This window comes from Hemitrygon akajei, chromosome 24 (assembly GCF_048418815.1).
Source record: "Hemitrygon akajei chromosome 24, sHemAka1.3, whole genome shotgun sequence".
NCBI classification, from domain to species: domain Eukaryota; kingdom Metazoa; phylum Chordata; class Chondrichthyes; order Myliobatiformes; family Dasyatidae; genus Hemitrygon; species Hemitrygon akajei.
Genome location: NC_133147.1, coordinates 47713251 through 47739501, shown reverse-complemented (window position 1 = coordinate 47739501; position 26251 = coordinate 47713251). Strand labels below are relative to the sequence as shown.

Below are 26251 nucleotides of genomic sequence, written 5' to 3'. Positions count from 1 at the left end.
TCGCTGCGTGTCATTGGAGGAGCGGCGGGTGCGCCGGCCGCCCATTGGCCCGGCGGCCGCGTCAATCCCAAGTCGGGCGGAGGAAGGCCGGTTGAGGCTGGTGGCGGCCCTTGAAGAGAAAGTTTGAAGAAAGATCGAGAATTGGCGTAGGGGAGGTGAGGCCGAGGGGGAACGGTGGGCGAGGGGGCTGCCGACTGCTGGGGAGTAGGTCGGTGCGGGCGGGGTGTGGCACAGGGCCCGGGGAGGGGTGGCAGAAATGGAGGGGGAGGCTGATGAAGGAGGAAGAAGACGGTGGGGGAGGAGAGGAGAGGGGGAGGGGAGGTGTGGGAGTGTGAGGAGGGAAAGGAAGGGAGTGGGCACAGGAGAGTGGGGGAGGGGAAAGGAGGAGGGTATGAGGTGGGGGACTGGGAGGGAGGGTGTGATTGGGGGGCGGGGAGGGAGAGGGGAAGGGAGGGTGTGAGTGGGGGACGGGGAGGGAGAGGGGAAGGGAGGGTGTGAGTGGGGGACTGGGAGAGGGGTAAGGAGGGTGTGATTGGGGGTCGGGGAGGGAGGGAGAAGGGAAGGGAGGGTGTGAGTGGGGGACGGGAAGGGAGGGTGTGAGTGAGGGACAGGGAGGGAGAGGGGAAGGGAGGGTGTGAGTGGGGGAGGGAGGGTGAGAGTGGGGAAGGGGAGAATGGATGGAGAGGGAGGGAGTGATGGAAGGGAGGAGAGTGTATAGACAGGGAGGGGGAAGGAGAGAGGAATGAGGCGGGAATGGGCTAGAGTGCATGGGGAAGGGGAGGATAGGTGTATTAGAGGGAATAGGGAAGCTTCAGAGTGGCTTGTTGGTGATGAGGGTGAGTAGTTGGGTGGACACAGTGGAGATGAGACAGGGAAGAAGTTGGGGAGGTAAATGGGTTTGCCATTAATAGCAGAGGGGATAGTGGAGTGGTGGGCAGAGTGGCCTTGGGGATGTGGAGGCAGTGGGGTGGGAGGGAGAGTGAAGATGCAAAGAATGAAGGACAGCATGAGGAGAGGAAGGGGATCAAGGAGGGTGTAGGGGAGAGCTGAAGGAATGGGGAGTGTATGTGGAGGAGGGGATTGAGGGGCGAGAGGAAGGGTAGGCAAGGGATGGGGTGCTGGGGAGGGAGATTGGGAATGGTAGGAGTGGAGTAGGTCAGGTGTAGGTGAGGAGTACTACGGATGAGAGGGTGTGGAAAGGAGAATAGGTTTGAGGGGGCAAGGACAGTGTGGGAATGATGGGGGATCGGATGGGCAACTAAATTGTATTGGACCATAAAAGTGTTGGGGCAGGAGTCAGCTTGGGGAGAGAGAGCAGGAGGAAGGGTCGAGGGACACTGAGGGCATAGGAGGGGGAAGAGGTTAGTGGAGAGAGGGCTTGGATTTGGAGGGGTAAAGGACAAAGCTGTGACAGTTAGGGTGTGTGTTGGCATGACTGAAGATGGGGGTAAGGAGAGGGTAGAAGTAGTGGGTTGGAAATGGAAGGGAGGTTGAGCTTGTGAGCCAGGGACGGGCAGATGGAGAGGGGTGCAGGAAGGAGCCAGCCATGGGGCCAACAGGAGAGGATAAGGGAGAGGGGGTTGGAGAAGGATTCCAGGTGGGAGTGGAGTTGGAGCAGAAGAGGTATAGATAGGGAGGAGGGGATTGCTGCCTCCTAGTCTCATAGTTTCCTGTAGTCCTGTGACCCTTCCAGTGTGACCCCAAACAGTGTGGGGTTGTGGGCAGTGGGGTGGACTGTGGAGCAGTTCTGGTTGCATTTTCCTGGGTCAGGATGACATCGGTTGATCAGAAAGGCATCTCTGGGATTCCGGATTGGCAGAGAGGCACTACGGTTCAGGAAGGCGAGGCTCTCAGGGGCGTGGGCTGGGATTTGGGGGAGATGTGTGGTGGCACCGGATGTCGGAGTGGAGTTGAGTCGCTTTGAGAAGCCTGGTGCTAAACGCTGAAGGGTGTTGCCGTCAGCGCCTTAGCAGTAAGGTTCTGTACTGCTGTACCTGCAGTCACTACCTCAGTCTGAATAACACACACAAAATGCTGGAGCATCAATGGAGGGGAGTAAAGAGTTGTCGTTTCAGGCCAAGACCCTTCAACAGATCTCAATTTGTCTCACCAACTAGCCTGGGTACATCTTACTAATCCTCTACCCTGTTTGCCCTTCTGTCCTCTGACAAGATACCAGCCACTGGCTATCTCTGTACAACACCCGCCTTCTGGTGTGCCCTCCCTCCCCACTCCCAGGGCTGAGTGAAGAGCCAGTTGCTGTTGACCTGGTGGGTAAATTGGAGCAGATCCAGGTCACTCCTCAGGCATCATGTCTTCTCCCTCAGGCTGAAGGGCCTGTCCTTTGCTGTTCGGTGTTGAATGACCGCCCGCTAAAAACATTTCAGTCAGAGTGTTCTCCACAGTACATTTGTAGAAATGTGCCAGAGTCTTTAGTGACACACCAAACCTCAAAGTCTTTTGTGTTCTGCCGAAGTCCAGATCAATTCCTTAGTGTTAGAACTGACGCCAGATTTGCAATGAAGCAATAGATCGAAAAGCCAGTCTAGGACCCTGCAGTCTACCACCAGGGCAGCAAAAATCATTGCAAACCCCACCCACCCAGCGAAGGGGCTGGGCCGGAAATGTCGACGCTGCCTGGCCTGCTGAGTTCCTCCAGCACTTTGTATGTGTTACCTTCCGGAAAGTCCTATAGGGCTATTAAAACAAAAGCTTCACGCTATCTTTAAGTTTTTTTCTCCTCAGGTAGTTAATCTGATCGACCAATCTAGTTACCTTCCCCGCCTCTTATCATTGCACTTCACACCACTTTTTATGAGTTTGTTTACATTGTAAATACGTGCTGGGATTTCTGTATGCAGACTCATACTGTAACCTTTAACTTTTACTGTACATAATTCTTTATTCTTAATCATTGATTTTTTTTCCTGTCGTATGTCATGCCCTGATCGACCGACCTCCTTCCCAGCACCCCAACTGGGACAAAGGCCTCTGACAGCAGCTTGTCAGAGTCTCGGTCCTCGGCCAGTCTTTTAGGATGTCCTCAGGAGAAGTGTCTTGGAGGTGAAGAGCCTCCCTCTCCCAGGGATGAGGTTTTTGGAGCTTCAGTTGGCTTTTCAGTAGCTCTGGGTTTTACCAGATGGGGTTGCTAGCCTCATGCCCAAACCTCCTCCTCTCACAGGTGGGCTTGGGACTGTCCATGGGGGAGTTGCCCTGTCCACCACAGCAAATTCCTAACATATAAGTGTATATAGCAAACAAACGATCCTTAATCCTTTTACTCACCAGCCATCACAATGTCAGGCGGTTGGGGTGTCTGGAGCTTGGTTTGGAGTAGTTTTCTGACCCTCCCTGGGCTCACTGCTCCTCTCTTTCTCTCCCTCCACTTCCAGCACAGCAATGGCAGCCATCCGTAAGAAACTGGTGATCGTAGGGGATGGAGCCTGCGGCAAGACCTGCCTCCTGATTGTCTTCAGCAAGGACCAGTTTCCAGAGGTGTACGTGCCCACCGTCTTTGAAAACTACGTGGCGGACATTGAAGTGGACGGGAAGCAGGTGTGTGGATGATAGAGAAGGCGCGTGGCCTCTTTCCTCTTATTAATCGAGGCATTGATTTCGAGAACACAGAGCACCACGGTATAGGCCCTTCAGCCCACAATTTCTGCTGAAATTTTAACCTAATCCACCATCAATCCAACATTTTTCTCTTACAGTGACCTCCGTCTGTCTGAGAGTTTCTTAGGTGTTCCTAATGTATCTGTCTCTACCACCACTCTCCAATCTTTCTACACTTTCCTCCAATTTAACTTCCTTAAAATTATACCTACACCCACCCCCCAATACTAGCCATTTCCACCTTGGGAAAAAGTCTTTGGCTGTCCACTTGATCTGTGCCCCTTCCTTTAAGCGCCTCTATCAAGTCGCCTCACATTCTTCTTCGCTCCAAAGAGACCAGCCCCAGCTCACTCAGCCGATCCTAATATGACATGTTCTTTAATCCAGGCAGCATCCTGGTAAATCTCCTGTGTGCCCCTCTAAAGCTTCCACAACCTTTCCATCATGAGGCAGCCAAGAACTGAGCATAATACAAGGAGATGGAGCAGGTTCAAGGTGAACTTGAATCAGCCCATACAGAAATAGAGCTGTCCAGTTCTGGTCACCTCACTGTAGGGAGGATGTGGAAGCATTGGAAAGGGTACAGAGGAGATTTACCAGGATGCTGCCTGGTCTAGAAAGTGTGCATTATGATCAGAGATTAAGGGAGCTAGGACTTTACTCTCTGGAGAGAAGGAGGATGAGAGGAGACATGATAAAGGTATGTAGGATATTAAGAGGAATAGACAGTGAACAGCTAGCGCCTCTTCCCCAGGGTACCACTGCTCAGTACAAGAGGACATGGCTTTAAGGTAAGGGGTGGGAAGTTCAAGGGGGATATTAGAGGAAGGTTTTTCACTCAGAGAGTGGCTGCACTGCCTGAGTCTGTGGTGGAGGCAGATACACTAGTGAAATTTAAGAGACTACTAGACAGGTATATGGAGGAATTTAAGGTGGGGGGGGGGGGAGATATATGGGAGGCAGAGTTTAAGGGTCGGCACAACATTGTAGGTCAAAAGGCCTGTACTGTGCTGTACTATTCTATAATACTCCCAAGTGTAGTCAAACCAGAGTTTTATAGAACTGCACTGTTACCTCACGGTTCTTGAACTCGATTCCCCTGCTAATGAATTCTAGCACACCATACACCACCGTAACCACCCTATAAACTTGCGCAAAAGCTTTGTGGGATCTCTGAACATGAACCCCAAGATCCCTCTGTTCCTCCAGACTGCCAAGGATCCTGCCGTTAACTACTGTTAAGAGGCCTTCAATTTTGCCCTTCCAAAGTGAATCAGGAAGAGGAGAGCAGCTTTATAAAACTCTGCTTGGGCTGCCTCTGGAGTTGCCTGGCTTCAGTATGTGTTGCAGGAAGAGGTTGGACAGACATGGATTGTTTTCTCAGGAATGGCGGAGGCTGAGGGTGGAGCTGGCTAAAGATTGTAAAATTCAGCTAAGAGTGGACAGTGGAGTCTGCGGCAGTGTTACCTCCCTGGAAGTGGACACACTAGTAGATACGGTGTTGAAATAAGTATACAGCGCTTGCTTTCACCAGCTGGGGCGTTGATTATGCTGGACAACAAATTCCTTCAGATGTGCTGCTTCCTCAGTATTTTTTTGTTTATGATACACCACTTGAAGCTGAACAGAAATATAATTTCAGACTACTTGTAACGTGTAGGAATTTGGAGAAACAAGAAATTAGCTTTTACTGAATATAATGCGTTCAATTGCATAACGGTGCTGACACTTTGAAATAGTTCAACTCAGCTAAAGTATTTTGTTGATGGTTTTCATTTGTACTCAGTGTCTGAGGCTTCTCAGCAATAACCAGCCAGCATTGATGGATTCCAGTTGCCCTGATACCATTTCTCCGTGACCGCAATGTTCTGGTGAAACCTTTCACCATGCTTGTCACTGACAGCACGAAGAGTTGCAGGGAAGAAGTCAAGATGGGAATGCAGAGAATGAATCTTTAATGACATGTTGCACCATGCTTGAAGCATGTTTTCGGCCAGCTGCACGTAGTCTGGTGCCAAGAAAATTGTTTGACAGCAGCCTTGAATGTCTTCCATGCAATTTTTCTCCAGTCTCACTGGACGTTCTTCAGATTGCCTTTTGTTGCTCAACTGTTTGATTTACGGCCCAACAAAAATGCCTTCCTTAATCGACTTGAATTATGAATTGAAATCACAAGTATCGGGGATTTTTAAAAAAAATAAGGCGCGCAGCTGTGTGATAGGGAAGTGTCATGATTTTCATGTTCGGTAGCCCAAAATTCTTAAAGTACACCCAAAAGTATTGAGGAAGCAAAATTCTCGCTGTCCAGCGTTGTAAGCATCAGGAAGTCAAGCTGGAGCTGTATCAAACCTTGATCAGGCTGCACTTGGAGTATTGTGGGCAGTTCTGGTTGCCCCCATCAGGAAGGATGATGCAGAGGTTCACCAGTGGATTGCAGAACAAGTGGCGAGGGGAAGCCGGGCAAGCTTCTCTTGTTTTCTGTGGAACGGCAGAGGCTGCGGGGGGGGAGCCCTGATGAAGGTTTATAAGATCACGGGAGAGTACAGAGCCCTAAACACAAAAGATGCTGGTAATCCAGAGCAACTGCTACGCAATGCTGGAGGAACTCGGCAGGTCAGGCGGCGTCTGTGGATGGGAATAAACGGTCAGCTCCTCCAAGGTTGAAATGTCTTGTACTAGGGCAAGGTTGAGAAAATGCGTGGCGGGGGGCAAGTTTTTACGTTAAACAGTGGTGGGTGCCTAGAATGGGCGGTGGTAGAGGCAGGTAACAGAAGCTTTCAGACTGACATGTGAATAGGCAGAGAATGGACGGGTGTGTACTGCACGTGGAATTAGGTGTCATTAGCATAATTAACTTGGCAAAACGCCTTTGGCTGAAGGGCCTTTTCCAGTGCTGTAGTGTTCTATAAAAGCAGACTTCATTGTTACATGTGCAACTGCGTGTCTGCTCAGGCAGAACGAAGAACTTGCAGCCGCACGGTAAGCAGGGAGCATCAGAGAGAAGCATCCACTCAGTGGCCACCTGCTTACTGCAGACATCTCATCAGCCAATCACGTGGCAGCAACGCACGCCGACACGGTCAGGAGGTTCAGTTGTTGTTCAGACCAAAGACTGGGGGGGAGAAATGTGATCCATGTGACTTGTGATTGTGGAATGATTGTTGGTGGTTGAGTATCTCCAAAACTGCTAATCTCCAGTGATTTTCACACACCACGGTCTCTAGGGCAGGGGTTCCCAACTTCTTTAAGCCATGGACTGCTTTAACCTGTGGATCCCAAGTTGCTCTAGACTTTACAGAGAATGGTGTGAAAAACAAAAAAACATCCAGTGAGCGGCAGTTCTGTGGGTGAAAACGCCTTGTTAACGAGGGAGGTCAGAGGAGAATGACCAGACTGGTTCAAGGTGACGGTAACTCAAATAACCACGTGTTATTCGATAACAGTGGCCACTCTGAACGCATCAAAGCTTGAAGTGGATGAGCTCCAGCAGCAGGAGACCACACCCGGTTCCACTTGTTACGTACCCCGTAACTGGGTCACTTACCAGCAAAGATAGAGAGGTCCGTTGAAGTCTGATGGTACTATTTTTAACAGTATTTATTGATAAAATACACAAAAATAATATCAATGCAAACATACAGATAATATACGTCATCAATACTAAATCTAAAAGCGCAGGTATAATAATCATAAGAAATAGCTCTATCGTTGTCTAGGGGATAATGTATTGTCCGATGGAAATATAAAAGTCACTCAAGTTCATTCAAGCTGCAGCTTTTGGTTGGAGAGAGAGACGGAGGTTTAACTTGCCCATTCCTTTTATGATGTCAATCCTTCGAGAGTCGTTGGGGGCTGATTTCCCCTTTGTTGTTAGCTAAAGCCGTTCTTCTGTGGCAAGGCCCACCAATTCCGAGGCAAATGGAAAAGGACGCACGTGACTTTCGCTATTACGCTGTTACAGGATTTCGAGCGTTTCTTCTGGTGCGTCTGAGGGGCTGTTCCCACAGACCCTCTTTTATCCTGACTCACAGGGTCTCAGATGTCAATCAGGGTGGAATGATGCCAGCCCTCCACCAACCCCCCTCAGTTCATTGCCTGGGGGCTTCGATGAATCGTACAGTACTCAATACACAATTCCGTCTCCAAGAGATAATGGCCGTTATCCATGGCTTTGTCTCTCGGAGGCCCAGGACACGTTCCAAACATTGAGGAATCTGCGTGTCTCTCCCTCATTTCCTGGGTCTCCTGACCTGAATTAATAGCGATCTTGCGATTCTCAAAAAGGAGGGGGCTACAGGCGTAACACACTCCTGTACCTAATGAAATGGCCACTGAGTGTAGATTATACATAACCTTTACAAAAAAAACCGATTAGAGCAAAGAGAAAACGGTGTTGCTGAACTGTTGTGATTGGGGTTGTGTCGGATTGTTGAGCATTTGAAGGGAAGCAGCTGTTCCAGTGTAACGTCAGGCTTCTGTACCTCCTGCCCTATGGGAGCGGCGAGAAGATGGCGTGGCGCAGACGATGGGGGTCTTCCGATGCTGCCTTCTTGAGCAGTGGCGAGCTGAATCTCCTAACGTCCTATGGAAATAAAAATGCCGGCGAGCCCTCATTGTGATTGCATCTATGAGCTGGTCCCAAGACAGATCAGCTGATGTGTTAACACCCAACAATTCTGCTGATTCTTTACACCACCGATTTCCTTCCCTCCCCCCCCCCCCCCCCACGTAGGCGAGCACACGTTCACCCTCCTTCCCCTTCCTGAAGTCAATAATTCTCCTCTCATTTTTACTGGCTGAGTGAGAGATTGCTGTTGTGGCTCCACTCAGAGGTATCCTCTCTTGCTCCTGTGTGCTGACTCATCTCCACTTCTGCTTAGCCCATCAACAGTGGTGTTGTTGGCAAATATGTAATCGACATCAGAGCTGTGTTTAGTCAAGCAATCTTGTGTGCTCGGAGAGCAGAGTTGGGAGGGGAGGTGCCTACGCATACAGCCTGTTCCAACTGCCAGTCTCCTCCCACACAATAACCACAAGGCAGCAGTATTTTAATTTCTACTCAGATGATGATCACCATTAAGTGCCTTGTAGGCGATCGATCATGATTGTTCTTGGCAACTTGACAGAAGTTGTTTGCCATTGCCCCCTTCTGGGCAGTGTCTTTTCAAGACGGGTGTCCGCAGCCGATATCAATACCCTTCGGAGGTTGTCTGTCTGGAGTCAGTGATTGTATAACTAGGACTTGTGATGTGCACCACCTGCTCCATGGCTTCTGACCCTGAACTGGGGTGGGGGGGAGGGTCCAAGCAAGTGCTATACCTTGCCCAAGGGTGACCCTCAGGCTAATGGAGGGAAGGAACGTGTTACACCTCCTTTTGTAGACTGGTATCGCCATGGCAGCACCTGTTACGTAGCAATAGAGCGCGAAATTGCCCTTTCCAGACCACTGAGCTACATTGCCCAGCAACCCCTGATTTAACCCTAAATTAACCACAGGACAAATTGCCAAGACCAATTAACCTACCCAGTTGGTCTTTGGACTCAGGGGAAAACCGGAGATTCCATGGTGGGGGTGTAGAGACGGCGCCAGGATGGAATTCCGCCCCAAACGGTAATAACCTTACACTAATCGCGACGTTCCCATGGACTCTGGAGTTTGGCCGAAGAGTATGTTTGCAAGGCTGGTCTCAGGGCAGTGTTGGGTTCAGCAAGGTACAGTAAGAAAGAGAGCACGGCAAAGTATCCTACACGGGGTTTGCCGTCGTGCGTTTGAGGAGTTCCTATAGACGACTTGATGGGCCTGCCCTGGGGTGAGCTGACTGAATTTGAATTGATGACCGTTACCCCAGAGCAGCAGGGATTTCCTCTGGGCTGCTGGAGAGGATAACGGATATCAGGATGTGGGATGTGGTGTGAGCTTGACAGAGGAAATGCTTTTTTTCCCACTCCATTAGTCCGTATGACTCAGCTCTGTGCTTTTTATACAAGAGGTCATAGGTTAAAGGTAAAAGGTGAAATGTTTTGGGGGATATTGGGGAGGAATTTCTTCACTCGGAGGGCAGTGCCAGTGTGGAATGAGTTGCCAGAGGACGTGGCAAATTCAGGTTCAACTCTTGGATAGGTATGTGGATGGGAGGGGTATGAAAGGCTGTGGTCCTGGTGCAGGTTGCTGGGATCAGGCCAGAAAACAGGTTATCACAGATTGGAAGAGCCAGTCAGTCTGAATGTGTGTAGTGTTTGATAATCAACATCCTATCACTAAGAATCCTCTCCAGGGGATGGATACGTCACTGTATAACATTAGGTTATGGTACCGGTGGGGACGGGTCCGTCACTGTGTAACACCGGGGTACGGTACCGGTGGGGACGGGTCCGTCACTGTGTGACACCGGGGTACGGTACCGGTGGGGACGGGTCCGTCACTGTGTGACACCGGGGTACTGTACCGGTGGGGACGGGTCCGTCACTGTGTGACACCGGGGTACGGTACCGGTGGGGACGGGTCTGTCACTGTGTGACACCGGGGTACGGTACCGGTGGGGACGGGTGTGTCCTGTGTGACACCGGGGTACGGTACCGGTGGGGACGGGTCCGTCACTGTGTGACACCGGGGTACGGTACCGGTGGGGACGGGTCTGTCAGTGTTTAACACCAGGGTACGGTACCGGTCGGGACGGGTCTGTCAGTGTATAACACCGGGGTACGGTACCGGTCGGGACGGGTCTGTCAGTGTATAACACCGGGGTATGGAGTCTGCCTTCCTTGATCTGGTTTTGGTGGTGCTGGGGCTAGAAGCTCCTGTTCCTGACACTCAGTGCTTGGATACCCCTCAGGAAACTGGCTGTGTGATGTCGGCCGTGGCGGGATTGCCTCTGGCCCCCTTCGTACATCACAGATTCCTGCTCTCCTGCTCTCTCAGTCAACCTATTAGTTTCTAAGCATCTGGTTTGGAATCCCCCCCTCCCGCACATCGGTTGTTACTTCCCCTCCTTCAGGAATCTAATCGAGGTTGAGAAGCTGGAAGATAGAGACAGATGAGCTTTATTTGTCGCATGTACTTGAAAGCATTCAGTGAAATGAGTTGTTGGGGCTTGTGCTGGGGACAGCCCACGTGCACCATACCGTGCCCACAACTTACTAACCCTAACCTCACTGAGATTTTGGAATATGGGATGAACCCGGAGCACCTGGAGGTCACAGGAGAACAAGAGGACTCCTTGCAGATTGCTGGCGCTGTAAAGCGAAGTGCTAACTACAAATGGGAGAGGGCCAAAACTGGGGAAGTGGAGTTGGTCAGCATGGATTAGTTGGCCCGATTCCCTGCTGTCGGATTCTGTGACTCTGAGCCTGTACTGTTACTTGTGTGACACTCCTGTGAAGCGCGTGGCACTCTGCCGTGCACAGCCAGAAACACGCTCTTCAGCCCAACTCATCCCAGCCAACCAAGCACAGTCCATAATCCCTCCAACCCAGGGGTACCCAACCTTTTTTTATGCCGTGGACCAATATCAGCATCCATGGACCTCAGGTTAGGAACTCCTGCTCTAAACCTTTCCTGTGCATGCACTTGTTCAATAACTTATCAGCATTGTTAATCACTTCCTGTGGCGGCTCATTCCATTCACCGACTGCGATGGAAAACGTGCTCAGGGTCAGGACTGTTATCACTGACCTAACATGTGTAATTTGTTGTTTTAGGGCCACCGTACATTGCAATGCTATGAGTTAGATAGAGCAGATGTTTCCTATTGTGGGGGAGCCTCAGAATAGAGCGTCGTCCATTTAGAACAGAGATGAGGAATTTCTTCAGCCAGAGGGTGGTGAATCTGTTGAAGCTGTTGCCAAGGGTGGCTGTGGAGGCAAAATCATTGGTTGCATTTGAGGCAGAGGTTGGTAGGTTCGTGTTTAGTCAGGGATTGAAAGGTTATGGGTTGAGGGAAATGGATCAGCCATGATTAAATGGCGCTGTAGAGTTGATGGGCCTGGTCCTGCTTCTACGTCTGATGGTCTAAATTTCATTAAAAAATATTGAAATGATGTTGAATTGAATAAGCTGTGCAAAAAGAGAGCAAAGTTAGTGAGTTTATATTCACAGGTCAGTTATTCATCCATTCAGAAATCTGATGGTGGAGGGAAGAAGCTGTTGCTAAAACATTGAGTCTTCAGGCTCCTGTACCCTCCTCTTTTATGGCAGTGATGAGAAGAGAGCAGTTCCTGGTTGGTCATCATTATGTGCTGTGGGCTATTCTGGTCTCATGACCATGATTGTTCTTGGCACATCTTTCTACAGAACTGGTTTTCCATTGCCTGCTTCTGGGCAGTGTCTTTACAAGACGGGTGACCCCAGCCATTATCAATACTCTTCAGAGATTAGTCCTTCTGGCATCAGCGGTCACGTAACCAGGTCTTGTGATTATGTATTGGCTGCTCATATGACCGGCCATTACCTGCTCCCATGGCTTTACGTGACCCTAACCGGGGGTGGGGGGGTGGGGTTAAGCAGGTGCTACACCTTGCCCAGGGGTGACCTGCAGGTTAGCGGAGGGAAGGAACACCTCACACCTCCTTTGGTGGAGACATATCTCCACCCCGACACCTGGATCATAGAGATCCTTAACAATGGATCCCACCTCAGGGTCCTATTAAATCTTGCCCCTCTCACCTTAAATTTGTGCCCTCTGGTTCCTGATTTCCTGAACTCGGAGAGCAGGACGAATTAGACAAAGTCTGCCTCTCTTGGTCTTGTACACCTCTATAACGTAACCCCACAGCCTCCTTCCCTCCAGGGAAAACAGCTCCCAACCCTCTTAACCCAAGCCCTTCAGTGGTGTCTCATCCTGGTGAATTCGGCACCCCTGTCCAGAAGAATGACTGACAGTGTCTCCAGGAGGATGTGAATTTACTTCCCAAGCACGTAGCCACTTTGTTTGGTATACATTTACACCTCATTAATCATCCAATCATAAATCAACTCAGTGTATCAAAGTGTGCAGACATGGTCAAGAGGTTCAGTCGTAGTTCAGAGTTAACATCAGAATGGGGAAGAAATCTGATCTAAGTGACTTTGACCGTGCAGTGATTGATCTACACTAAAGCTGTGTTGCAGGAAAGCAACATCCATCAGCAGGGACAACTACCACCCAGGACGTGCTCTCTTCTCACTGTTGCCATCAGGACACACACCACCAGGTTCAGCAACAGTTATTACCCCTCAACCATCAGGCTCTTGAACTTTACTCAGCTTCACTCACTCCAACATCAGAATGTTCCCACAACCGATGGATTCCCTGTTAATCTCATTTTCTTGATGTTTATTGCCTGTTTATTATTATTTATTATTGTATTTTCACAGTTTGTGGCCTTTTGCATGTTGAACCCCCAAGTTGATGCAGTCTTTCATTCATTCTATTATGTATTTATTGAGTGTGCCTGCAAGAAAATTAATCTCATGGTTGTATATGTTGTCATACATGTACTTTGATGATAAGTTTACTTTGAACTTTGGTGCCAGATGGGTGATATGAGTATCTCAGAAACCGCTGATCTGAAACTGGGATTTTCACACACAACAGTCTCCAGAGTTTACAGATAATGGTGCAAAAAAACCAAAGGCGAAAAATCCAGTGAGCAGCAGTTCTGCAGGTGAAAAGGCTGTGTTAATGAGAGGGGACAGGGGAATGGCTAGACTGACAGGAAGATGAGAGTAACTGAAATGACCACACGTTACAACAGCGGCGTGCAGAAGAGTGTCTCTGAATGCACAAGACATTGAAGTGGATGGGCTACACCAACAAAAGGCCACACCAGGTTCCGCTCCTGTACTCAGTAACCTTTCCCTCTCGGGGGAGGTAGGTACACTGACTTGTGTCTCGCAGCAGCAGAAGACCTCGCTGGCTTGCACTCCGGTATCTAATAAAGTGGCCACTGAGTGTGTGTCACTATATACACCTGGAGATTCATTTCTTGAAGGCATTCACGGTAGAACATAGGAATGCAATATAATCGATGAAAAATGCACACAAGATGGGCAAACAATCAATGTGCAAAGGAAGGCAAGCTGTGCAAATATAAATAACACTGAGAATGAGTTGGAGAGTCCTTGAAAGCAAGTCTACAGGTCATGGAATCAGTTCAGTGTTGAGATGAGTGAAGTTATCCGTGCTCGTTCGGGACCCTGCTGGTTGAAGGGTGATAACTGTTCCTGAACCTCATGGTGTGGGACCTGAGGCTTCTGTACCTCCTCCACATGGCCTGGAGTGTGGGGGTCCTCGATGACAAGTGGTGCTTTCTTGTGGCATGATGAATTTAAATATTTCGTCCGCCAGTTTTTTCAATTCCTCCCGTGCCTCAGTCACAATCACATCGTTTGGGAGCTCTTGCAGGGTGCATTTCTAACCTATTTATAGGACCAGCAACCTCAGCAGTCTTTTTAAAAATGTATTCATTTACGGGATGTGGGTGTTGCCAGCCAAGCCAGCATTTAATGCCCATGAGCTGCCTTCTTGAACCACTGCAGTCCCTGAGGTGTAGGTACTGCTAGGGAGGGAATTCCACGATTTTGACCCAGCACCAATGAAGGAACGGCGATATGTTTCCAAGTCAGGATGGTGAGTGACTTGAGATTCCCAAGTGGTGGTGTCCCCAGGTACCTGGTGTTCTTGTCTTTCTAGCTGGTAGTGGTTGTGGGTCTGAACCGTGCTGCCTCAGGAACTTTGGTGTAACCCACAGGATGTTGGTAGTGGAGGATTCAGTGATGGTGAATGTCAAGGGATGGTGGTTAGAGCCTCTCTTGTTGGAGATGGTCATTGCCCGGCACTTGCATGGCTCGAATGATACTTGCCACTTGTCAGTGCAAGCCTGGATATTGTCCAGGTCCCGCTACGTTCGGGTGTGAACTGCTTCACTATCTGAGGAGTACGAATAGTGCAGAACACTGCGCAGTCATCTGCGGACATCCCCACTTCTGACCTTGTTGTAGAAGGAAAGTTATTGACGAAGCAGCTGAAGATGGTTGGTCCTAGGACACTTTCCTGAGGAACTCCTGCAGTGATGTCCTGAGGATGAGATGCTTGACCTCCAACCACTACAACCATCTTCCTTTGTGTTAGGTATGATTCCCCCCCAATTCCCATTGACTCCATTCTAGCTGGGGAACCTTGATACCGTACTCAGCTGCCTTGATGTTGAGGGCTATCTCACCTCACCTCTGTGATTTAGCTCCTTGGCCCAAGGAGGTGATGAGGTCAGTAGCTGAGTGGCCTTGACGGAACCCAGACTGGGCATCCATGAGCAGGTTATTGCTGAGTAGGTGCTGCATGTGTTGGTGACCTCTTCGTTACTTTGCTGATGATTGGGAGTAGGCTGCTAGGGCATAATTGGCTGTGTTTGGCCTGTTTTTTGTGTACAGGACATATCTGGGCGATTTTCCACATTGCCGGGTAGATGCTGGTGTTTTGGCTGTACTGGAACAGCTTGGCTAGTGGTGTGGCAAGTTCTGGAGCGCAAGTCTTCAGGACTATTGCTGGGAATTCGAATGGACCCATAGCCTTTGCGGTATCCAATGCCTTCAGCCATTACTCGATATCATGTGGAGTCTTAAGGGGGTGTTGGCCAAGACTTGGGTCAAAAGGCCTAGATAGAATGAATGTTGAGAGGATGTTTCCTATGGTGGGGGATTCAAGGAATTAAGGACACACCTTCTGATTAGAGGGACGTCCATTTAGATCAGATGAGGAAGTCCTTGTCAGGGAATCATAGCTGGAGGGGGTCAGTAACTTTAAATACTTTGGCATTATCATGCCAGAGGATCCTGTCCTGAGACCGGCGTGTAAGTGCCATTACAAAGAAGGCATCTTTCTTAGAAGCTCACGCAGATTTGGCATGTCATCTAAAACTTTAACAAACTTCTATGGATGCACTGTGGAGCGTGTCCTGATAGCATCACAGCCTGGTATGGAACCACCAATGGCCAAGAACAGAAAAACTTTACTAAAAATAGTCGTAGAGCCCAGTCCATCACAGTCAAAGCCCTCTTCACCACTGAGCACATCTGCAGTGTCCATCGTCAAGACCCCTACCATGCAGACCATGCTCTTCTTGCAAAGAAGGTAGTAGAGCCTCAGGTCCCACACTACCAGGTTCAGGAACTGTTACTACCCCTCAACCATCAGGCTCCTGAACCAGTGTGGATAACTTCACTCACCACAATGAGCCTCAGGTCCCACACTACCAGGTTCAGGAACTGTTACTACTCCTCAACCATCAGGCTCCTGAACCAGTGTGGATAACTTCACTCATCACAATGAGCCTCAGGTCCCACACTACCAGGTTCAGGAACTGTTACTACCCCTCAACCATCAGGCTCCTGAACCAGTGTGGATAACTTGTGTCACCTCAATGCTGAGCTGACTCTACAGCCTATGGGCTTACTTTCAACGTCTCGACAACTCGTGTTCTCAGTATTATTTGTTTTTGTATATGTACGGTGTGTCTTTGTTTGCACGTTAGTTTTCGTCAGTCTTTCTGTGCAGATTTTCAAAGATTTTATTGTTTTTCTGTGTTCTATTGTGAAAACCTGCAGTGGGATGAATCTGAAGGTAGTATACGTACTGTGATAAATTTATCGAAGAGAGCGACAAATGAGAGGTGTAGTGATCCATTAGCATAAGACTTTACAGTGCCAGCTATCAGCGATCGGGGTTCAGTTCTCACTTGCTGTGAGGAGTCTACACGGTCTCTCTGTAACCACGTGGGTTTTCTCTGCATTCCCGCCACTGTCTGTAAGAAGGTTGCATGGACTCCCCGTGGCCGCCTGGGTTTCCTCTGGGCTCTTCGGTTGCCTTCCCAGTCCAAGGACATATCACTTGGCAGGTTAATTGGTCATTGTAAATTAGCCCTGTGATTAGCCTAGGGTTAAATCAGGGGTCGCTGGGCAGTGTGGCTCAAAGGGCCGGGAAGGCCAGTTCCACGCTGTATCTCAATACTAAACATTCCAGGTTGTGGGCGTGCTGTGTTGGCGCAGGAAGCCAGCACACTCTTGAACTGTGGTAGTCGTTGACGTGAACTGTGCTTTTCTATATATTTCCATGTACATGTGACAACTTTATCTTTAAAGAGACTACAGAAACGTGACCTTGGTGCAGGATTAGTGAAACTCTGGCGCGTGCTCAAGATAGCACGCGCAAAGCTGTTGTTGGCATGTGGCAAGCAATGCTGCCCCTTGATGGAACCAGCCCGTAATAAAAATAGTCATAATGATTATCCTGAATGCTGAATAAAACAGCAAGTGACTTACTAACAACCTGAGGCCAGTGAGACGTTTCCACAGGAAACATCGTACACGGGCTTGGTGCCAGCCAGACAGTTGTGAGAACATATGACATTGGAGGATACGTTTTGTCTGGAACAGGAGGCGTAGACTTTAATAACGAAACTACTGCTACGTGCACAGTTCTCAAACATGTCAATACAAGCCAGATATGGAGCTTTTGTGGCAAAGTGTGGTCGTTTTCCGATCTGTCGTGAAAATTCACCAAAGCTTATAATTTCATCTTCACATGGCTTATTTATGAGCTGCAAGAAGATCCAATCTTCAGAAAATGTTATTTTTCAATTGTCTTTTCAAAGTTTAATATTAATTTTAATAGATTTTCTAAAATGTTTCATTTATTTTGATCGATCTCCGTTTGCACAGTACTGTAGTAATGATGTGAGTGATGATAAATCTGATTCTGATATGGGTCTCTTGTGGGCTGAAAGTGGGAAGGGGGCAGGGAGAAGGGGAATCATAGTTGGGGAAAAGGGAGAGGGGAGGGAGTGGGAAGTATTGTAGACATTCTGTAATGATCAATAAATCACTTGCTTGGAATCAAATGACCTTGCCTGGCGTCCCAGGGCTGGGTGGTCTGCACCCGCACCAACCCCACCCTGGCACTCTGCCTCTACCACCCGTCCCACACCCCGTCCTTGGCGCTCCACCCTCGCCATTCCCATTATCCTGCCACATTGACAAACACAGTACTGTGTATTTCCTCATCTCTGTTCTAAAGGCACATCCTTGTATTCTCAGGCTGTGCCCTCTTATCCCTGACTCTCCAGTCAGCGATAATCTCTGCTCAAGATTACAGTGGCATGTGAGAGAAATTTTTTAGATTTTAGGCTCATGCTCTCAAATAAAAGGTGTGCCACCCCTGCTTTACTGCAGAGAGTAAACGCAAAGGCAAGTCCATGCTAGTGTTCCATCACTGAGACAGGGTTAGATCGTGAGGGTCGGCGAAAGTAGCTGTTAGTGAATCTGCTGGAGTAAAACTTTGGCCTCTTGAATCTCCTTCCCAATGTGAAGAGGGCATGACCCAGATGGTGGAGATTGATGGATTCTGATGCTTTCCATCCAAGTTTCTTTCGGAAGTCCTGTAAAACTTCTCTGTTTTATGAAGTGCTAATAGAACAAAGAAATTGGAGGCGTAGAGGTGTAAAAGTCTGTGCAAAGAACAGAAAATTACCAAAAGGATGGGCCAATGTATTGATGCTTATACCACCAATAAGAAACATTTAGTACCAATTTGTAGATAAGAGTTAACCAATCAGATAGCCCCTATTCAAATGTGGTGAACCAAGAAGCTTCCAGATCATACAAGAGATATTAGCTTCTAGGGTACACACTGGACGATTGCATATATATAATGTGACTACTAGGTAGCATACAAAACAGTTTTATATATATATATAGGTAGTTATACTAACAGACATAAATTGTTGCAAACTGCAAAGAGAGTTACAATTGTGCAGTCTAAGTCAACATGGACGATGGATGCCATATTCTGGCGGGTGCTGTCCACCATGTGCTCGGGATTGATAACAAACCTTGTCAAGGTGCACACGGGCCCCACACGGAGACTGTGTTCACCACCTCAACTGGCACCTGATTAGAGGCCTCTGAATTCTCTGACTGCATTGGTGTTGGGTTTTAGGGCTTGCAACAACTCATGCCTTGTGTACCCCTTCAGGTGGAATTGGCCCTCTGGGATACAGCTGGCCAGGAGGACTACGATCGCTTGCGGCCTCTCTCATACCCCGACACGGATGTGATTTTGATGTGTTTTTCCATCGACAGTCCTGACAGTTTAGGTAAGCATCATCTTTATCATCCTCTCGAGTTTCATACACTGCCAGGTTTCTAGTGAAGTGTCATGCGCCCGATGTGGAGCCTTCGCTGGGGGAGGGGGGAGGGAGCGGGAGGAAGCTTGGGACGAGGACTGGCAAAAGCCTGAAGTTGTGGTAGGTTTCTAGAGTGCAGTAGTGGGGGCAGCAAGTGGGGCCTTGCAGGGTACTGTCTGTGCGGAGTTTGTATGTTCTGCTGTGACTGTACGGGCTACGCCATCCACCGGGGTCTGCTGCATTTTCCCCCCACGTCCTGGTGATGTTCTCAGGCAGCAAGATGAGTAGCAGTTAGTGCAAAGCTTTACACAGCCAGCGCTTGTCGAGCGGGGTTCAATTCGTAAGGAGTTCGTATGTTCTCCCTGTGACCACGTGGGTTTCCACGGGTATCTCACGTCCCAATGACGTAGGGTTAGGGTTAGTAAGCTGTGGGCATGCTGCCCCCGGCACCTTTTGCACTGTTGGTGGCCAGTGCAAATGACGCAGTTCACTGTATGTTTCGACACACGTGACCAATAAAGCTGACTGTTGTATTTTTAATTGTGTTTGGGTGAGGGGTGAATCTCGGAGGGTGTATTTCATGGCAATGAGAGCGGAAGGGATTGTTTGGATTTTGCTCTGTGAACTGAGCATAGTCTCAATGGGCCAAGTGGCCTCAGGAGGAATCGAGGTGTCCTTCCAGCTCAATTCCTGCTCCCCCTGTTCTTGAGAATGTAGAAGGGTCCAGCGCGGGGATAGGTCCTTTTGGCCCAGTCTAACTAATCCCATTTCCCTGCACATAATCTATATCCCGCCTGTTCACAAGACTTTCTCTTAAACACTGTTTCCACCACCTCTCCTGGCAACCAGTTTCAGGCACCTACCGCTGTGTAAAATAAAAGACTCCGGACATACGAGCAAAATTGGGCCATTCAGCCCATTGAGTCTACTCCACCCTCTCAACCCTGCTCTTCTGCCCTCTTTGACACTGTGACTAATCAAGAATTTAATAATGAACCTCTACTTTAAATATACCCGATGACTTGGTCTCCGCAGCCATCTGTGGCAATGAATTTCACAGATCCACCACCCTCTTTGCTAAAGAAAGTCTTCATTTCTGTTCAACAGGGACGTCCCTCTATTCTGAGGCCATGCTCTCAGGTTCTCAACTCCCGTGCTGTAGGAAGCATCCGCTCTATGTAGGTTTTCAATATTCGGTAGGTTACAATGAGATTTCCCCCCTCCCCCCCCCAGCCCAAAGCTCCTCATACACCAATCCTCTTGTTCCTGGGATCGTTCTTGTGAACTGTCTCTGGACCGTGCAAGACCAGCACATTCCAAAACTGCTCTCAATACTCCAAGTACCATCTGAACGATGCATCAGCATCACATCCTTGTGCTTATGTTCTAGTCCTCTCGAAATAAATGCTAACATTGCATTTGTCTTTTGTGTCAGCCGCACCGTACAAATTATATAAGTTACAAAAACGAGTGCAACAGAGGTAGCGTTGATAAATCTCCTGGCAGAGGGGAAGAGGCTGTTCCTGAATCATTGAGAGTGGGTCTTTGGAAGGAGCCCTCACTGGTGTGAAGGCTCGTACCCGTGATGGAGCTGGCTGATCTACAACCCTCTTGCGATCCTGTGCATTGGAGCCTCCAGTCCCATAACTGACCCGATGGGTGAGCAGGCGACCCTGTTCAACAACCTATCCTGGTGATATTTTCAGTTTTCCAGCACGAGGTATTTTCAGTTTTCCAGCACGAGGTATTTTTATAACCTCCTGCACTTGCAGACATCCCCAGTCCCCTGCCACCCTTGTGACCTAACTAACACTTGCCACTAATTCTCTCATCCTGGACAGAGAACATTCCGGAGAAGTGGACCCCGGAGGTGAAGCACTTCTGCCCCAACATCCCCATCATCCTGGTGGGAAACAAGAAGGACCTGCGGGGGGATGAGCACACACGGAGGGAGCTGGCCAAGATGAAGCAGGTGAGCGGCGAGCCCTAGCGATGGGTTGGCGGGGTGGGAGGAGGAGGAGGAGGAGGTTTGTTCTGTAGCCCTGGGCAGGGAGTGGTAGATGGTAGGAGAGGGTCCGGAGGAGGTTTGCGAGAATGATCTTGGGAGTAAAAGGGTTAAATGATGGCTCTCGCTGGAGTTTAGAGGAATGGGGTGGGGGGAGGGGGGGGAGATCTCATTGAAGCCTACCGAATACTGAAAGGCCTAGACAGAATGGATGTGAAGAGGGTATTTCCTATAGTGGGGGAGACTAGGACTAGAGGGTACAGATCAGAAGAGGGACGTCCATTAGAGCAGGGATGAGGAGCAATTTCTTCAGCTGGAGGGTGGTGAGTCTGTGGAAGCTATGGTCAGTTGTCGAGGCAAGTCATTGGGTATATTTAAAGTGAAAGGTTCATAGGTTTCTGATTATTCAGGGCGTCAGATGTTACAAGGAGAAGTCAGGAGAATGGGGTTGGGGGAAATAATAGATCAGCAGTAATCAAATGATGGATCAGTGTAGATGGGCTGAATGGCCTAGCTCTCCTCCAATGTCTTGTGGATAACAGATTTGCCGTTATCTTGTGCTGTTGCTTATTTACAACCCGTCCCACTTCACGCCCCCGGCCCCCGATCCATCCTCAGCTCCATTCTGAGTCAGAGAGCAAGGATGCAGGCCTTTCACCCATCTGCTCCGTGCTGACCACAGTCCCAATTTCCTGCATTCGGCCAATATCGCTCCGTGTTCCTGTGCAATTGCTTCTTCAAAGATCCTATTGCACTGGCCCCAGCTGCTCCCTCAGGCAGCTTGTTCCTCACCCCCACTTCCCATATCCCACCCTCGTGGTGTCCTACTTCCCACCCCAGATACCAGCCTCTCTCAGTCCTACCTCCCCCTGACACCGGCTAATGGGTGGAGGTTTCCTCGAGCAGCAGCAAGGATTCTCATCCCTCACTCCACCCTCCCCTCCTGCAGGAGCCCGTGAAGCCAGACGAAGCAAAGGACATAGGGAGCCGGATCAACGCCTTTGGCTACCTGGAGTGTTCTGCCAAGACGAAAGAGGGGGTGCGCGAGGTCTTCGAGCTGGCCACGCGCGCGGCCTTGCAAGCCAAGAAGACCAAAAGCAGGAGCCCGTGCCTGTTGCTGTGAAGTTGCTGCAGCACTGAGAGGGATCTACCAGCATCCTAAACCCCACCCCCCGTACCCACCGAATTTCCGTGTCTCAGTTCTTTCCCTCTCTCCTCACTGTCTTTCACTCTTGCTCTCTCCCTCTCTCGTCTTTTGCTCTTCCCCTCCTTTTATCTTGTCTCCTTCCTTGCCTTCCTCTTCAGCTTGTATCTCTTCCTGTTTCTCCCCCCCCCCCCCCCTTTTCACTCCCTCCCCATCCACCGGCATTCTCCTGGATTCCTGTCCCCATCTTTCACCGGATTTTAATTACCTACACTTGTGTCCCGCCTCCCACCGAATTAGTGAAGGAATTTTCTTTTTAAATGTTCCTTTCATTTGAGTCGCTTGGTTTTTCGGCAATCCTGTTTGGCCCCAGCCCCCTCTCCCTTCCCCTGGACCACCAGCCCCATGGCTAGCTCACGGATCTGTGGCCTCGGGTGCAGCTGAGCCCAGGGATCGAGCCACCTCTCCCCACCTCCTATTTAGCGTGGCACCTCCTCGAGGACTGCTTGCCTGAGGCCCTTCCTGACGAGCAGAAGAAGCACGTGGTGCTTCTTGTTTGTGCCTGCCCCTCTGAGGGCTCTGTTCAGAACCGCAGCTGACTCTCGGGGAAAGACGGGGTGGATATCTCCTTATCTCTCCCGCTGCCTTCTCAGAAGGGGGTGGGGGAAGGAAAGAACTTCTGTGGACAAATCCTCAGGACTGCTGGCAGGTTGTCACAGTTCCTGGCTGGGATCACGGTGTGCCAATCACCGTACCGTGCCTCGCCAAATGCCTGTCTTCCTGCTCGGGCTCCAATACACCCCCCACCAGAGCAGGTTTCGAACTAAGGTCCTCCCCTCCCAGTTTGCCTGTGCATCTGGCACCCACCCACCAGAGTGTTATAGCCCTTGTGCACGGACTGGCTGGGAGTTAAAAGGAGTGTGTCTGGCTCCCTGTCTGTCACCTCCTGGATGTGGCAAAGTCAGGGCCCTTTCACTCCACATGTGCCACACTCCATAGCAGGCAGTCACAGGATGGTCAGTGTATGCCCAGCGTAACGGGAGATAATTGAAGCCCCAGTGCCTGATCACTGCCTTTTTATACCAATCAGAACCTGCCTTAAGAATAGCCATTGCCTCCCCACAGCCATCTTGGATTGTTTAGGGAATGGTATTAAATCTACGCTGCAAGTGTAAAGGGAGACATCCCTGGGTGATGGGACGGTGTGGAGGGAGCTTCACTCTGTGTCTGACCCCGGGAGTGTGTGATGGGACGGTGTGGAGGGAGTTTCACTCTGTGTCTGACCCAGGGAGTGTGTGATGGGACAGTGTGGAGGGAGATTCACTCTGTGTCTGACCTCATGAGTGTTTGATGGGACAGTGTGGAGGGAGATTCACTCTGTGTCTGACCCCGGGAGTGTGTGATGGGACGGTGCGGAGGGAGATTCAGTCTGTGTCTGACCCTGGGAGTGTGTGATGGGACGGTGTGGAGGGAGGCCAGTTGAGGATCAGTCCTTACTGTTTCAGGGCTTCAAATCCCTGCCAGATCTTACCGACCTGCGGGAGAGAGAGGGGCTGGTTTAATATTCACTGGTAAAGTTTTAAGCCTGTGTACTTTTGCACTTCAAAGTGTTTCTCACCCACCCCCCACTACAAGTTCTTGTGCCTGGTCTGTGGCATCCCAGTTTCTGAAAGGGGAGGGGATACTTTTGGGGTGTGTGTATGTGTGGGTGCATCTGGAGCTTTCTATTTGAAATGTTTACTCTCAGTATTAGTTGCTTTGTTTTATTCTGTCCCTCGGGCAATGCCAACACTTGTCTCCTCCCTTTCCAGGACTGGCAGCTCTTCCCCACCCCTTACCCCTCCTCCCACCCGGAGCCTATAACACAGTTACCGCCAACCAGTGGGGCCAGAGCCCGTCACTCGGAAACACCATGCCCGCTTGTGGGAAGCGGACGCTGTATGACGCCCGAGAGGGCGGATTGTCCCTTCCCTCACACGAAAGAGGTGAATCCCTTTACCCCCTCCTCCCCCACCAGCAACTCGATGCAGCAGTCCGAGGAGAGCTACCTGTCCTCTTTCCCAATGTTTATACTCTCATTCAATTGTTACTGAACTGTAATTTATTCATTTAATAAAAAGAAGTATCATTTGGAATATCTTTGTAAATTTCAGAAGGAGAAGTGTGTGTGCATTTGTATTATTACAGAAATAAAAGAGATGGCAGTATACTAAACAGGACAGATTTGTTGGATTCTGATGTTTTAAACCTAACTTTCAGAAGTTAGGGAAGCGTTTTATTAGCCATTGGTCGAACGAAGCAGATTGAAAATGGACAGTAAGGAGTAAGAGGCAGAAGAAAGATGGTGCCCAACATTGGACACCTCATTTTGTTCAGTACTGTACTCAGACACATGTACATAGCTAGGGTACAAAAGCCCTGAAGCACGTACACCAGGTCCAAGGACAACTTCTGCCCTGCAGTTATAGGACTATGCATAGTACGACTAGGGGACTCCTGGCTTTGCGATCCACCTCGTTATGACCCTTTACCTTATTCTCTGCCTTTCTCTGTAGCTGTTGCACTTTATTCTGCAGTCAGGTTTCCTTTTGTTCTCCCGCAGTGTACTGATGTATGGAATGATGATGTATTCTTGAGCTCCCACTCTGCCAGGGCCTTGCAGAGGCACATGATTCTACAGCACCACTAATTGGAAGTTCTGGGCTCAATTCCTGTCGCTGTCTAAGGAGTTTACAGTACTTTGCAAAAGTCTTAGGCCCACATATATACAGTTAGGGTCCCTGAGACTTCTGCACAGTACTGTGTTTGTCAACGTGGACCAGAGTGAATTTCTAAATCTGATGGGGGCAAAGGAGGTTGGAAATGGGGAGGTGGAGTGGAGTGGGAGGGGTGCAGGACAGGTGGCAGAGAAGTGCCAGGGGCTGCCAAGTGTGCAGACATACCCAGCCCTGAGACACCAGCTGAGGTCATTTGATTCCTAAGATTCGGTTTCTTAATCAGCACAGAATGTCTCTACCCCCTTCCTACTCTCAGCCCACAATAGATCATCACCCACACAAGTCATGAAATTTGTTTTTTTTTCTCTCAACAGCAGTAGATTGCAATACATAAAGTTACTACAGTACAGTGAGCCTAAGACTTTTGCACAATACTGTAGATAGGAGTAATTCCATTCGAATTTGTGGATAAGGCGGAGTCAGTCAGAAAGCTCCTATTCAGATAAGGCACTAGTACCAAGATAAGTCTCCTGAACCATACCAGTGTAACCAGTAGGGGGCGCACTGAACACCTGCGCACGCAGGTTTCCCCCGCTATCCGAAGGCAGAGAGTTTCTAAGGCCGCTTGTAATCGGAAATGTCGCAAAGCGAAGAAGCGATTACTATTCATTAATATGGGAAAAATTTCTGAGCGTTCCCAGATCCAAAAAATAACCTACAAAATCATGCCAAATAACACACAAAACCTAAAATAACAGTAACTTATAGTAAAAGCAGGAATGATATGATAAATACACAGCCTCTATAAAGTAGAAATACTTTTCTGCAATCATTGCAGCATCGTCTAGTGTAGTGAAAATCTCCCTACTTAGTGCTACTAGCATAGTGGAAGCAGTCTCATACCAAATAACACAAAAATACATAGCCTATATAAAGTAGAAATAATGTATGTACTGTACAGAGTAGTTTCACTTACTGGAATCGGAAAGACAGCGAGCACACTTATGATGGTGTATTAGGCTGAGTCATCAGAGGTTGGGGTGCTCGGAACACAGTGGGAAGTGTTTTTTTTATCATCGTCTAAGTGTCCTCGGATTTTCCAAATGGTACACTAGTAGAGGCTTAAGGACAGCATCGCCAGTGGCGTTAATCATAGGCATTAGGGTAACCCTGGCCTTCGATGCCTTGGGTCCCTTAGCCTGCTTTTCTTCTATCGAAATAAATGTATTGCTCGGAACTTTTTGGCAGCTTCAGTATCAGCCGAAGCACTCTCTCCAGTAAACGTTAAACTACAAAGCTGCCCTCCCCTCAGAAACCGATCAAACCACCCATGACTACCTTTAAATTCCACTTTCACAACACTTTCATCACCGTCGTCCAGCACTCTCTGTTTCAGCTTATTAAAAAGACTGACTGATTTCTCCTTAAGTATAAGATAACAATGGAACACCACACTTTGTACCCATCAATCCACTCAAGCAATAGACTTTCCATTTTATCCATTATTGGATGCCAACGAAGAGAGACCACTTTGCTACGAGCAGAACCAACAGTAACATCGGCAGCTTTCAAGTCTTTTTCTCTGCGTATAAATAGTGCGAATGGTTTAACGTG

At 49.2% G+C, this 26251-nt stretch overlaps 1 protein-coding gene across 1 annotated transcript; it reads left to right on the top strand.

Moving 5' to 3' along the window:
- On the top strand, nt 1-24139 carry rhoaa (ras homolog gene family, member Aa). The gene is made up of 5 exons (XM_073028745.1): nt 1-155; nt 3393-3555; nt 18621-18741; nt 20613-20743; nt 21726-24139. Exons 2-5 carry the CDS (start codon nt 3400-3402, stop codon nt 21897-21899), a joined length of 582 nt encoding a protein of 193 aa, XP_072884846.1. The 5' UTR covers nt 1-155; nt 3393-3399; the 3' UTR covers nt 21900-24139.
- The last annotated feature ends 2112 nt before the right edge of the window (nt 24140-26251 follow it).